Source organism: Eptatretus burgeri, chromosome 4 (genome assembly GCF_056783735.1).
Source record: "Eptatretus burgeri isolate ZD-2024b chromosome 4, Ebu_testis_v1, whole genome shotgun sequence".
Classification (NCBI taxonomy): Eukaryota; Metazoa; Chordata; class Myxini; order Myxiniformes; family Myxinidae; genus Eptatretus; species Eptatretus burgeri.
This window is the reverse complement of record NC_140964.1, coordinates 14,595,110-14,610,461: the sequence shown is the minus strand read 5'-3', so window position 1 is coordinate 14,610,461 and position 15,352 is coordinate 14,595,110. Positions and strand designations below refer to the sequence as shown.

Sequence of the window (15,352 nt, the reverse complement as noted above, 5' to 3'; positions counted from 1 at the left end):
ACAACATACAGAAATGCATCACTCGTTTCTTCTGGTCTGGAAAGCATTGGCTGCGACCGGAAATCCTGAACTTACCAGTGGCTGAAGGTGGCCAAGGACTTGTGAATGTCAAGTGCCGCATCATGGCTTTCCGGCTGCGAACAGTATGGCGCTTCTTTTATGAACCTTGTTTGGTCTGGAGACAACTCACCAGTTGCATCTTCCGACAAGCTGAAAAATTGAACTTTGCACAAGAGTTGTTCTTGATGGACTCAACCAAGATGGATTTATCTGGGTTACCTGCTTTTCACCGAAGTCTACTCAATGCATGGCAATCTTTCGGCTGCCGTCGTGACCCCTCGACCTACACTGAACCCATGTTCTTCAACGAGCCACTGTTTCACAGCAGTTTATTTGATGGCAATGAAGGGGAAAATGCTTTCATTCAGAAGTTCATAAACAATGCAATAACGAAAGTGTGCCACTTGAAGAATGTCACCAATGATAGGTGGCTAAGTGCCACTGCTCTTGCGTCAGAGGTTAGCATTAGATCATGTTGCAAAGTGGACAGCGTGCTAAAATCGGTACTACACACCTACTGTGCCTCACAAAAAGTTTGGAAAAAAACTCTCTCTCTCTCTTTCTTTCTCTCTCTCTCTCTCTCTCTCTCTCTCTCTCTCTCTCTCTCTCTCTCTCTCTCTCTCTCTCTCTCGATCTCTCTCTCTCTCGATCTCTCGATCTCTCTCTCTCGATCTCTCTCTCTCGATCTCTCTCTCTCGATCTCTCTCTCTCGATCTCTCTCTCTCGATCTCTCTCTCTCGATCTCTCTCTCTCGATCTCTCGATCTCTCGATCTCTCGATCTCTCGATCTCTCGATCTCTCGATCTCTCGATCTCTCTCTCTCGATCTCTCTCTCTCGATCTCTCTCTCTCGATCTCTCTCTCTCGATCTCTCTCTCGATCTCTCTCTCGATCTCTCTCTCTCTCTCTCTCTCTCTCTCTCTCTCTCTCTCTCTCTCTCGATCTCTCTCTCTCGATCTCTCTCTCTCTCGATCTCTCTCTCTCGATCTCTCTCTCTCGATCTCTCTCTCTCGATCTCTCGATCTCTCTCTCTCGATCTCTCTCTCGATCTCTCGATCTCTCGATCTCTCTCTCGATCTCTCTCTCTCGATCTCTCTCTCTCGATCTCTCTCTCTCGATCTCTCGATCTCTCTCTCTCGATCTCTCTCTCTCTCGATCTCTCTCTCTCTCTCGATCTCTCTCTCTCGATCTCTCTCTCTCGATCTCTCTCTCTCGATCTCTCTCTCTCTCGATCTCTCTCTCTCGATCTCTCTCTCTCGATCTCTCTCTCTCTCTCTCTCTCTCTCTCCATTGGTTGGGATGCCGCTGATGCAGTGTCCCCCTTACCAGTGCACTGGTACTCATTTTGCCGACCTCGGAAGGATGACAGGCTGAGTCAACCTCCTGGTGTATTAATTCAGCAGCCAACGGGGCTTGAACTCAGGACGCTAGGATCCCAAGCTGCCACCCTAACCACTAAGCCAACACCAGGCAGCCAGAGCTACTAACTTCAAGGTATGGCAAATTGACTGTTTTGGCTTGTTGATGCCTTTAAATAATTTTAAAAAGCACGACAAGAGAAAATGGTGAAAACTTCGTCCCAGAATTTTGGAAAGATTTCAGAGAAAGTGTATACTCAACACATTACCGTAACTATAAACCATCTGACTCTCTTCCTCCTCCAAAATATGGAGTCTGGAAACAACGATTTTGATTTTCAAGTGTTAGGAGAGTGGCCAAGAAGAGAAGAGTAATGGTAGAAAGACAAGTCAGGGGTGATGTGGGGGTTGGAGATGAATCGGTGGAAAAAGGGTTTTTTGGTCTTTCTTTACAAGCTCGAGGGACGGTCATGGAAGAGCAAGGGACAAAGGGAATGAAATGACAGTGTGACAGTTAGGGTAGAATGTAATGGAATGAAGAAAGAGGAAAAGGAGAGAGAAAGAGGAAAAGGAGAGAGAAAGAGGAAAAGGAGAGAGAAAGAGGAAAAGGGAGAGAGAAAGAGGGAGAGAGAGAGAAAGAGGGAGAGGGAGAGAGAAAGAGAAAGAGAGAGAGGGAGAGAGAAAGAGGGAAAGGGAAAGAGGGAAAGAGGGAGAGAGAGAGAGAGAGAGAGAGAGAGACAGACAGACAGACAGACAGACAGACAGACAGACAGACAGACAGACAGACAGACAGACAGACAGACAGACAGACAGACAGACAGACAGACAGACAGACAGACAGACTGTATATATTTCCTCAGATGGTCGAGTTTCTCGTGGAAAAGGTACAACTTTGATTGTACCACTGACAGGATGCCTCATTGGTTGCTCATCTGGGCAAGTCAGTGCTCTAGCTCGACATTCTAATAATAATTCCGCATCAGCTGATCCTTGACAGTTAAACATACACACGGGTCGGGCTGCGGCACCTGCTTCCGTCCCAGACACGCCACCGATATATGAGCTTGCCTGGCATGGAGAAGTCTTTCAGAAGTCTTGCCATCATGCCCAGACCTCTGATTTTCCCTTTTTCCTCTCCGGCTTTGCGCTCACTCCAGCGACTCCGGGACGAACAGGACTGCACGCGCAACCCACAAACCACTTTCTGGAGACTCCCGGAGACACCCTCATCCCGAAGCTCAAGTCTTCAGCAGTCACCTGTTGCAGTCTTATGCCGAGACCCATTAGTGCACAATGCGCTGTTTACGGGCCACCTGGACCTTGTCAGACGCATATTCACGGAACCTTGCATAGCCAGTGCATGCATGGACTGTGCCGCTGACCAGGAGCATGGCGAGAGCAAAGTCCCGGGTAGCACTGTGACATGTTTATGTCGACTATAAACGAGACGCACACATATTGGTGGTTGTAATTGACTCGCATGCAGTTTGCACAGTTTTGAGGAATTTTTGCAATGATTTTTTTTTTAATCCTCTTCCTCACATTTCTCCCCCGGTCCAGGTTTGTGGCCTCTGCCCTCGCAGCGAGTACACACCACACCGGCCTGCATCACGGCAAGCCGCGGGTATGAAGCGTGCCTTCGCCATCTGCTCGAACGTGGTGCCGACCCCGAGGCTGCGCCGGGTGGAGAGTGCGCTCTGCACTGTGCGTGTGAGGGTGCGCACCAAGCGTGTGTGCAACTCCTCCTTGAATATGGTGCACGACCCAACAGCTGCTCCGAGCCGGGTCTTACTCCGCTGCACATGTGCATCGTGTCCGAGTCCCTCGGGTAAGTGGAGGGAGTGTGGTTCCATTCCGTTCCTCGAAGAAGGATGGTGTGAAGTGTAAACAGACGAGATAGCTCTTCACCTTTTGTACTCACATTGCAGTGCAGCCATATTTTTAAGGCCATTAAGGGACTGGCAGTGTAGCTTACACTCCAAGAGGTTCGTACACTTGAGAACTCTAAAGCTGTCTAGCCTGGATTTGAATCTCAGCCAAGCTATAAACTGTCGTTCTGGTATTCCTCTGGTATAAGTATAATCGTGGAGATGGCCTAAAGGTGCACCCACTCATCTCTGAGATGTCTAGCCTGGGTTTGAATCCCATCCCACTTTTAAACTGTTGCACAGGCAAGGTGATTCATCAATGTGTGTGCTGGCCCTTGGATGGATGTTAAACTGGGTGTCTCGTCTGTCATTGTAATACTTGTGGACATTACACATCCCTTGGTTTCCTTCGCGAAGAGAAGGCGAACTATTGCCAGTACATTGAAAAAATTCCAAATTCCTTCTCTAACCTATAGGGGGCACTGCATCAGCGGCACAGCTGCGCTTCCAGCAAATTATGCTACCCCACAGCCATGTGCTGCGTATCGAAAATATTTGAAGAAGAGGTCCGTTGGACTCTGTGTCCCTTCACAAGTGTTTCTGGTGTGATCACTGACAGTTGTGCGGAGCGACTCCTTGCCGCCGGAGCCCGGCTGCAAGAAGAGGCCAGCCTGACGGGAGACACCCCGCTGCACACGGCCTCCACTCATGGTCTCGTGGGTCATGTCAACCTGTACCTGAGCTCAGGTGCTCACGTCGATGCACGGAACGCTCGTGGAGAGACACCTCTGCACGTGGCCTGCATGAGTGCACGGGGGGCTCTGGATGGCCATCGTTATTTGCAAGTACTCGTACAAAGTGCTTGCAACGCGCCAAACTTTACTAAACTCGATTTTAAAATATCACCGGTAGTTGTGCACAGTTGATGATTATCGCAATAAGATTGAAGGTGTTTAATTTCAGTTGTTGTTTTATCCACAATTCATTGCGTTGCTCGGGATTGAATATAAAATTCCCATAATTATTTAAATGCATCTTAAAAGTGTAACATTGGTTTTATTTAACAATATTTCTGCACAGCAACTGGAGCCATCACAATAATGTTTTTAAAGAGAAATTGAAGGGTGACAAATGGCCACGCCAGGAAGAGTGCCATGGAAACGTTTGTGATGTTCAATCCACACTGAAAAACAAATTATTTCTGATTGTAAACAACAACAACGATTTTATTTTCAGCTTTTCCCTTATCCCGTTTATACCTGCACGCCATCATTTGTGTAAAAGTTTCATAAATCTAGCTGATCGGCCAAGACAAACGTCAAAATGTTTGGATTGACGAAATTTTGGGACTACAGTACTTGTTTTAAGCTCACTACTATGGACTACACATTTATGACTTTGGTTTGGAGGGGAGCAAACTAAATGGAGTAAAGGAAGTGAAGGGAGGATGAGAAAGGGAGAAAGAAGAGAAGAGAAGAGAAGCGGAGCGGGAGAGAGAGATAGTAGGGAAATAAGTTTGCAAGGGGATGAGTATGGGAAGAGAGGGTCAAGGGCAAGTCATAAACATATTGGGGGGGGGATGAAAAATTCCACCCCGTTTGCAAACAGAATGGAACTCAGTGGAGCGCATATCTCCGCCAGGCAGAACAGATTACATTTTGTATCCCACTGATAGGTCGGATCTGCATCCTACTCAAATGATCCTACTCATCCTACTGCATCGAAAATTGAATCGGCTTGTTCTTATCACCTACTCAAATGATCCACCAAGTTTTGTCCAAATCCGTCCACAACTGTTTGAGATATTCTGCTCACAAACAGACAGGGGTGAAAACATAACCTCCGTCCACCATTCATGGCGGAGGTAATAAGTAGATGGCCCTTAATCCAAGATGTAGCGTCCATCGATGTTTAATACTGGACTTTCAAAATGATGTAATCTGTCCCAGAATGCTTGGCATGCATGTGCAGAAACCCCAAACAATGAGGTTCATTGGGGGCAGCCGAATGTTTATCATGCATGGCAGATGAGGAGTGTAACATTAAACGGATCACAAAGCTTCTAAAAGAAGCCAAAAAATACTTGAAAAAGTACCCGAGAGAACGGGATGTGCCTCTGCACAATGAAAGATTTTGAGAACTTTCTGATCAATTCGCCCAAAACATTGATATATTGTAGCCTGCACTACAAGAACTCTCGACAATGTGGGCCCATGCAAAGCCTGTGGACGTCACATTGTACAGGACCTCCCCAATCATCCCTGTTCGTGAGTAAACCTCGTGTGAACATGGCTGGCTTGGTGGTTTATTTGATGGAAGTCTTCAATTGGAAAGCCAATGCCGTCATTACTAACATTCAGGCAAACATCCCAGAGGGAGACGCTGTACCTGGTTTGGGTGCATCTTAACACTGGTGTTGAGGTCATATCTGGAGTTTGTAGATGCCCAGAGAAAGGTTAAAATGATGGTATTTACGATTCATCATGCTTGGGAGGAGAGTTGGTGGGGTGAGGTGGGGGAGAGGGTGGGGTGTTGTACGGCTGTGAGGGCAGTTACAAATCTTGTATATAATTTTGTTTGGTTCCGCGGCCACAATAAATTAAACTAGATTTTTGCATCAATTGGTAAAAGTGTGTGTGTGTGTGTGTGTGTGCGTGCGTGCGTGCGTGCGTGCGTGCGTGCGTGTTATATCCACTGCCACTGATGGCTTTAACAAACACGAAATGGTACGGACTTGACACCTCTCATCCATGGATATTTCTCGTATTCCTCTATTTCTGGGAGTCCGACATGCATTTAGGAACAGAACAATTATGGTTAACCATTTTGAAATTACTACTCTTCCGTCTCGATCCTGAAAATTATGTTTGAAAGAGGATTCGAAATACAGATTTCGCACGAGCAACGGCAGGTTAAAAGTTCCCGGTGAGCATAACCGAGTCAGTGTAAACACACACACACACACACACACACACACACACACACACACACACACACACACACACACACACACACACACACACACACACACACACACACACACACACACACACACACACACACACACACACTGCCGTTAGCATTCACATATCATTTTGAAAGTCACGTATTGGCATCAATAATCTTTTTGTTTGTTTGTTTTAACAGGATTTAAGGCTCATGGTGGAGCTGCTACACACACATGGACATGCAGACGAATACACGAGACACAACACAAGACTGTTAGACGAGACAAACACAGCCACTGAGCTTGGGGGAAGTGCCGTCACTTCCCACGGCATTCTGGGTACCAGCGGTGCCACAACATTGGCACCGCCTTACTCACTGCACTCAACGGGACATTTCCTCCTCCCCATGGATCCCAACCCACGGGTATTATCCATGTAATGCTCTTATCCTGTTAAATGCTGAACGTCAAGCAAGGAAATAACACGTACCACTTTTGAAGTGTTTGGTGTGACTCCGACGGGGTTTGAACCGCTGACCTCCCAGACTAGCCATTATACCACCGAGTGACTCAAGAATCTGAGTGTATTGGCCTCAGTGCACTAGAATTTGGCTGAATGGGTTTGAATGTACAAAGCGTACAGACCCCAAAAACATGATCGAGCTCAGTTAGCTACAGGAAGTATGTGGGTTTGAATGTATAAGTTTCTTGTGATGACTTATTTGTGGGTGTGGAGCCCTCTGGGTACTTGACTCATTAAATTGGATATAATTAGGAGTGCATATGCTACAACCATCAAATCACTGGAAGGCAGGAGCACATCAGACCATCTGCTGAGCAGCCCAATCTTGCAGACACTATTCCCTTGATCTTACAAATCCCATTTACGAGGCTGAGCAACCCCAGATGGAGATCTCTATTTTCTGTATTTCCTTTTGCTCATCGAGCGTTTCTTCTTCTGTTATCACTTTATCATCGTCATTGCTCAGAACTCCCTGGTGCCTTTTGAAAAGAGGAGGTCATTGTGTGCCCATAGCCTTGTAAAAAGTGAAACTCCTGTTCTAATATACAGGGCACTGAATCAGCAGCAAAAGGACACTTCGTTAATAATGCAACGAGCATCGTGACGCACTGGACTAGTCGATTGGTCGTTTTTGTCGATATTCTTTGTCACGATAGTTGAAAAATCCATCTCGTGATTTTAAAATCATATTAGCTTTGCCTTGATCTCTCTTCTTTCCGGTAAATCCGAACTTTGTGTCCGTGTCAAGGGATGAGTGTAAACCCTGACAATGTGCTCTTTATAGCTTCTTCAACTCTCCACCAGGTGTGTGACTTGCTGCTGACTTACGGAGCAACTGTCGATGCCGTCGATGCCGAGATGCAGACGCCATTGCTGCGAGCCTGTGTGAATGTACAAAGTGGTGTGGTCAGGCGGCTCCTCAACGCTGGTGCTGATCCAAATGCACGTGGTTACTGTGGTGTGGCGCCTTTGCAGAAGGTCCTACAGATGGCTGACTACAGGCCCGAGCAGCGTCCAGAGCGCCTTGTGCAGGATCTACTCAACCACGGGGCTATCAAGTTCTGGCCAGGTGCACTGCACAAGGTGGGCTTTTCAGTCTCTCTTCTTTGCAACACCAACTTCAGAAAATCGAACTTTTCTGCATGTAGTGCTTATAATGTGGCCAATTGTTTTTGAAAGATACCACGAGATCTGATTGGGGGTACCACAGAGAGGATGGTGTGTAGCACATACATCCTGTAGGTCACGATCCATGCAGCAATAGCTGGTGTGGCATGTGGTCCTTGATCCCACAATATTGAAGTATATATTTGATATAAGATCTCAAGAAGGCATGGCTGCCTTACTTGGGAGGACGGGGTGTTGGATTGTGGGGTGGGGAGGGGGATGCAAATGGCAACCAAAATCCGGAGACACATGTTCATGGATGATGCTCCTCATAAGTCAAGTTTGCCCAAAAGTCTTGGATACCATCCTCACGTATCAGTATAACACTACAGTACAAGCTATCCTGTGGAGGGCTGGAATGAGGATCTGGATCTGCTTTGACAGCTTGCACAAACCTGGGAGGGCTTATCCATTTGCTGTTAAACATCCACATAAATGAAGACAGGATAGCTGGCTTTGCGTCCTCTTCTGAAGATGGTGTCCCTCGACATAGTGGTATAATATATCATTCTTCCTCTTCATTTGAGTTAAGCAATACCTCGTTGGAGATAAAAACGAAAATGATAGATGGCTCAATGAAAGGCAAGCTATTAACCCGCTCGCTGTCCTCCTTTTCCTTATGTTAAAAACATGTTGGTATGTAATTTTCCGTGTAGTGTTTGATTACAATGCAACGGCATAATCAAATGAAATTTGCCATCAGGACAAAAACTCAGGCCCATCATTTCAAAACAAGAGTTCTGTTCATCAGAGGACTGTTTGTGCAACTTGCAAACACATTTTCAATTCCCTCCCTGGTAGTCTGAACCATCAACCAATATGGAAGTCCATAATCAGTGTGGATTGTTGGTGCAATGAGTCCAAAAGGACTTTCTCAAGTCCAGTCCATCTGCAGTGATTTTCCATGAGCACTTCACGAATGAGTCCTTTCGACAAGGATCCCTAACCGATGGTACCCTTTGAAATGACAGTCCATGGGAAGAAAAGGTCAATGAGGAGATATGTCTTGGTTGCCTTTCATAGCCAATGTAGGCCATTCACATGTAACATGCTGGTGAATTTATTTTGTGGTGCAGAATCTTCTGGCCAGAGAGCAACCACACTCTGACGTAGCAAGCGGTGTATCCTGGCATCAAGGAACCTCCAGGAAGATGAGACCACTTGCTACCTACCCACAGTTCAGACGATCATTCGTAATTTGTTCTGGGTGCCGGATATAGCTCTCCAACTCTTCGTGAAGCACACTGTAGGATCTTTAACGTCCACCAACTAATGCCGGCAGATAGGAATCCCAGTTGAACGTACATCCGAGGAACGGCACACACATTGATGAATCACCCTGTCTGCGAAACACTGGGATGACAGGTTTAGCTGGGCCGACATTCCAACGCAGGCTGGACAGCTCAGAGGCGAGTGCACGTACCTCTAGACCAGTGGTTCTCAAACTTTTTTTTTCCCCTGCAGACCACTTGGAAATTGATGAGGGTCTCGGCAGACCACTTAATAAACTCTTCTGTTTTTATTTTTTTTTGACAAATCAAAGCACACAACTCGTATTTTAATATCAGTAGTCTAACCTTTCTAATGTGATGGATGTGCCTGCTTTTTTTCCAGCAAAGTTCTGGGAAGTTGGGTGTGTTGTTTGTCAACTTTAGCCTTAGATCAGATTCAGCATTCACCCTGATTCTGTCTTGCACAGCTACGTAGAACCAAATGGCATCAGAAAACGCATTGCTTTGTCTGCAAGTTGTGGGTACTCTCCAGTTCTTTGAATCCAAAACTCAAACAGGGAATGTCTTTTCATTTCTGAACTTTGTTTTGTTGCAAGAAAGCTCCAACAAGCACTCCCATGCCTTATTGGAGAAACCAGAGGGCAGTCACTGATTTCAATCCCGAAAGAATTGCATGTCCAGTTGTTTGGTTCGGCTTCGACTAGAAATTGATCTTCAAATTGTTTCTTGAGAGCAACAAGATGTTCTTCAATTTCATTTAATTTTTTTTTGACAAGAACCATTTCATTTTGTACGACCAAGTACAGATATCTTTGATTGTTTCATAACCTTTCTGCGGACCACCTCAATGGAGCTCCTGGACAAGTGGTGGTCCACGGACCACAGGTTGGGAACCACTGCTTTAGGCCACCTTGCTTGTAGTTGAAGGGGTATTTGGGAGCTTCAACAGGTTTTTCCCTTAACCCCCGAGTGAGCCAGTCATGACTCAGGAAAAGCGAACGCCTTTTAAATGAGCAATTGTCCTGGCTACCTCTTCAGGTCTGCTTGTCAGGACCACGGTGTGTGTGTGTGTGTGTGTGTGTGTATGTGTATGTGTATGTGTGTGTGTGTGTGTGTGTGTGTGTGTGTGTGTGTGTGTGTGTGTGTGTGTGTGTGTGTGTGTGTGTGTGTGTGTGTGTGTGTGTGTGTGTGTCCGTCCGTCCCTCAGACATATTTTTGGTCAAGATCCAAGTAGCAATAGCTTGTGCATCACGTTCTTCCTAGTCATAACACAGTTGTCATCATTTTTATGCAGGCTGTGGGTTAGCATGGCGTGGCAGTTCCCCGTGTGTGTTCGAGCATAAATTTGTAATTTGATCCAGGGTGCTCGGCGATAGCTCACCTACTCTTTGCGAAGGACACCGTGAGACACACCACAGTTAGAGTTTATATTTCGAGGATTTTTCATCATCAAAAACCTCGAGTTGGCTGAGAGTTTTATTTTTGTATACAAGGTCAAGACTCATGGATGAGCTAGTACACTGAAACAATCAGGATGCAACAGAACAAAAACAACAGTAGAGAGAGGGAGGGGGGATTGGAGGGGGAATTGGAGGGGTGGGGGTAAACAACAACAGCAGGGTTGAAGGACAAAATAGAAGGCAACATGGACAAATAATGGGTGTGGGGAGCAATGAGCGGTGGGGAAGGATGCATGGGGTGGACAAGATGGTTACAGAATCCAAACTCTCAGGAAGGAAAAACTGGAAATTTGAAGATAATTCTGTTGTGAAGACTTGGATGGAAGAATGAGATTGAAGAGAATGTGGAAGTTGATTCCACAGGTGGGAAAAAAGTGTGACAAATGAGTGTAGGTCAGCAGTGATCCTGGAGTTAGGTCGTTTCACCAGAAGGGGAAAGCCTGTTGTTGGCTTAACCATTAACATGGCTGGCTTACGATCCTAGCGTCTTGAGTTTGAGCTTCTATTTTACCCGTTGAAATAACACCAGGTGGGTTGACAGCCTGGTATCCTTCCAAGGTTGGCAAAATGAGTACCAGCTTACGAGTAATTGGGTCATTGCATCAGCAGCACAGCCGTTCTTCCAGAAAATGATGCAACCAGCAGCCACAGGATGCATATGAAACAACAATCAGAAGGGGGTTGATGGTGGACCATGTGCATCCTGCAGAAGCCTGGAGGGGTGGGGTACAAAGAATGGAAAGAGCAGAGTGTGCAAGACCAGAGAGAAGGCAGTAGAAGACAGACCACCGACTGTGATATAGCGAAGTGAGAGATCCATAGACTCAGCTTCATCATGGGAGATTCCAAGAATTTTGAAGGCCTTGGTTTTCACGGCATCAAGCTGAACAAGATGCGAGTCAGTGAGTCGGCCCAGAGGGGAGAGCAGTACTTCATCAAGCTGCGGATGAAGGCCTTGCAGGTGGATAGGACTTCAGATGTGCCAAGGAAGGACTTCGTATGGCAGAGGATGCCCAGTCGGTGGGTGGCTTTGGAGGACAACTTTGAAATGTGGTTTGCCCAAGAAAGATCATGGCTAATAGTGAGACCCAGGAGTTTAAATACCTGAACTTTCTCAAGAGGATTGTTAAGAAAGTAGATGGGGGAACTGGTAGGGGGGAGGCATTTGCCAGGCTGCCTTTTCAGAGAGTGAGAGAGAGTGAGAGTGTGAGATTTGTCAGGATTGAAAGATATATTCCAAGTGTTTGACCAATTTATGAATTTGTATTTTTCAAGGTCTAAAGAGAGGGAAGAGGCTGCAACATTCCTGTCTGAAGAATGAGGGATGTCATGATGGAGGGTGGAGTCATCAGAAAATAGATAGATGGGAATTTTCTAGAGTCAGGGAGATCAATGATGAATATTAGGAACAGGACTGGGCCCAGAACCCTGCCTTGAGGCACTCCAGCCTTGATCTTCTTCTTCTTGCATATGGCAGCTTGGCTGCCAGGAAGCTATCATTTTTGTTGGGGCGTGACTATGCCGCTGAGGCTGTGCCCCTGTACCAGTACACTGGTACTCATTTCGCCAACCTCAGAAGGATGACAGGCTGAGTCAACCTCACCTGGTGTTAAATCAGTGGCTAATAGGACTTGAACTCAGGACCCTAAGATCCCAAGCCAGCCACACTAACCACTAAGCCAACATCAGAATTTCCAGCCTTGATAGGGAGAGATGAAAGGATTCCGTTGAGAGCCACACGTTGACTACGAGAGTGGAGGAAGTCAGCAACCCAAGAGTGGAGTTGGCCTTGAATGTAATAGACAGAGTTTGGAGAATAAGGCAGGATACCAGACTGCATTGAAAACACAAGATATGTCCAGAGAGACAGCTTTGATCTCATGTCGGCCATTGAGCGCCTCCATCCATTGTTCGAGAGTTCAGAGCAGCACGTCCAAGCTGGAGTGATCTCTTCTGAATGTGAATTGGTGATCTGAGATGAGGTTGTTGGATAAAAGGAATGGGGTCACATCAACAGCGATGATGGATTCCATGACCTTGCTAATGATTGGAAGTAAGCTGATAGGTCTGCAGTTAAGGGGATCTGTCTTTGCACCTTTTTCTGTAATGCAATGATGTTGGCTGATTCCCAAGCAGATGGAAGATGACGTAGCGCAAATGATAGGGTGAAAAAAGCAGAAGGAGGATGAGCGAGAGCAGGAGAGCATGTTTTTAGGACATGTGAGCTGATACAAGTTTGCATATTCTGCTCAGCGGGTCTCGCAATTTTTGTGATTTATGAATGTATTCCTTTATATCTTGGCATCCTGAAATCTTTCGATTTCATCGGGTCCTTTACCATGTATATTTACATGATTTGACATTTACCATGTCATTTACCATCCTCACCTAATCCAGTGGAAACGTAATGCCCGAGTAGGAAACTTGCTGAAATGTCCTGCCAGAGCCTTTGTCCTTGTTTTGTCTTTTAGTTTGCTGAACATTTCAATGAAAATAAAACTTCTTCACATGAAGTTGTAGTTTTTGCTTTTGTCATATAAAATGTGTTGTGTTAGACGTTCAAGAAGTGGAGATGTCAAAACGAGTTTACAATGTTGTTGTTCCGCAGGTCCTCTCACATACATGTGCATCAGTTTCCACGGTGGAAGTCCTTCTGAACGGCTACAATTACTTTAAGGTCACAAAAGCCTGGCGGGATGCCGTCCCCGAGGAAGTCCAACAGGTGTGCAGTAAAGCTCCTCAGTACCGATGTAAGACTTCACGTAGAAAAATAAATTCCATGAGTGGAAACAGCAGTTAAAAGATGGTTTAAAGTTTTTGCAGGTGTTTTTACAAGCAGCTAGCACTGAGCGTGGAGTGATGGATGGGCGCATCGCCATATTGTGCCAATACATTTTCCCACCCGTGTGCCAAGCAGGCCAACAAGGATTTTTATCGGTCGCTTTTCGCACTTTCGGGGCAACCTCGTCGCCTGCAGCATCTTGCGCGCTGTGCGCTCCGCTCGTATCTCGGAGCCGCTTGTCACCGCCTCGTGCCGGCTCTGCCCATCCCTGCAGCACTGCGGTCTTATTTGCTGCTAGAGCCTCAAGGCATTATGCACTGAAGAGTGATGTGAGAAGGGATGAGTGAGTGGTGAGGGGTGTTACCCTGCTTGCTGTTGCTTCAGCTTCACCTCGGTGTGATTCTGCCTTTTTGCTTCAAGAGACTGCGGCCAATCGGATAATATGAATCGGCTTTGATTCTTTCAACGCCTGATTTACGTTCGGGAGTTTTTGTTGTTGCAGTGAGTTATTTTTCTCACGGTCAGTGGAATGTGCCATGACGTCCTTTTTTATTTTTATTTTTTTTCCCTCCGTGCATTCCTGCCACCAGGTGGCAGATTCTCCGCACTATGTGCTGCCTATGTATTCAGCAAGAGGGCTTTGCTGTTCCTATCTAGACTGATGTTAAACGCATGCTTACGGCTCGACACGTATATTTTGGATCTTTAATGTTTTTACTAATGTCAGGCGAAGTTCTTTGTTCCCTGCATTGAGGATCCAACACGTGGCACTGACCAGTGAGAGAAGATTATCTTCACGGATGGAAGGATTTTGGAGAAACAATACGAGGGGAGTTCAAAAAGTTTAACAAAACAAAATAATCCAAGACATGTCAACATTTCTTATTTTTCTGTGTGTGTGTGTGTGTGTGTGTGTGTGTGTGTGTGTGTGTGTGTGTGTGTGTGTGTGTGTGTGTGTGTGTGTGTGTGTTTTTGTGTTGTGTGGTGTGGTGTATGTGTATATGTATACATATATACTGTGTATTTGTATACATATACTGTGTATCTGTGTGTATGTATATATATATATATATATATATATATATATATATATATATATATATATATATATATATATATATGTATATATACATATATAAAATCGCAAGAAATTAAATGATTTATATGTCTCGTACTTGTTTGTAGAACATTTTGAACGCTCCATGAGTATATCCTTCAATGTCAGGAAATTCAAAGCACACCACTAGATCGACAGTCGCTGGAACACATCCCTCCGCCAGGCTGAAGAGTTTATGATTTGTATCCCACTGATGGGCCGGATCTGCATCCGGATCTTCACCAAAATCGAATCAATTCGTCCTCATCACATACCCAACCTGTCCACCAAGTTTCGTCCAAATTTGCCCACAACTGTTTGAGACAGCCTGTTCACAGACAGACAGACAGACAGTGGTGAATACATAATCTCCTCACCTTCGGTGGTGGAGGTAATAGTGTGTACGTAGAGATAACATTTCACGCATGGTTGTTAAACTATCTCTGACGTTCCTTGAATGGTAGTTTACTTGTCACAGATTTACTTATCATGTTGATAGATTGTTGAGTATAAAAACTGCCAGAGTTCAATTTTTTTTATAATTCACAAAATGTTTAAAACCAGAGTCCTGGCCTTCAGTTCCTTACTTGTTGATATAAATTCACGAATCCTCGATATTTTAGCACCTTACCCCGAGGGTGGCTTTTTTTTTGTATACATTGTCGAGGCTCGTATAAGAGCTAACACACAGATGCCTTGTTTGGGGAGATTTCCATAAAGAAAGTGTTCATTAGAGAGTAACAATAGAATACCCACAGCATGGGTCACGAGCCGTCATGAGATGAAGACATTCCTTCCTTGCTGGAATGTCTGATTTATATTTGTGCCTTACAGGAAACTACAATGCATAAGGAGGCCAT

General features: G+C 45.6%; 1 protein-coding gene across 4 annotated transcripts in view; it reads left to right on the top strand.

Moving 5' to 3' along the window:
• The window catches only part of LOC147027512 (ankyrin repeat and SOCS box protein 18-like), a 28,601-nt gene extending 13,285 nt beyond the window's left edge, over window positions 1-15,316 (top strand). The window contains exons 1-6 of one of the 4 annotated variants that reach the window (XM_085876974.1): window positions 2,268-2,827; window positions 2,978-3,245; window positions 3,905-4,130; window positions 7,560-7,838; window positions 13,223-13,364; window positions 13,532-15,316. In XM_085876974.1, the coding sequence (XP_085733100.1) occupies window positions 2,476-2,827; window positions 2,978-3,245; window positions 3,905-4,130; window positions 7,560-7,838; window positions 13,223-13,364; window positions 13,532-13,743 (1,479 nt within the window). In that variant the 5' untranslated portion in view covers window positions 2,268-2,475 and the 3' untranslated portion in view covers window positions 13,744-15,316. Of the gene's footprint in view, window positions 1-2,267; window positions 2,828-2,977; window positions 3,246-3,904; window positions 4,131-7,559; window positions 7,839-13,222; window positions 13,365-13,531 lie in introns of those variants that run through there. The other 3 variants (XM_085876976.1, XM_085876973.1, XM_085876975.1) reach the window with 3 other exon arrangements.
• The last annotated feature ends 36 nt before the right edge of the window (window positions 15,317-15,352 follow it).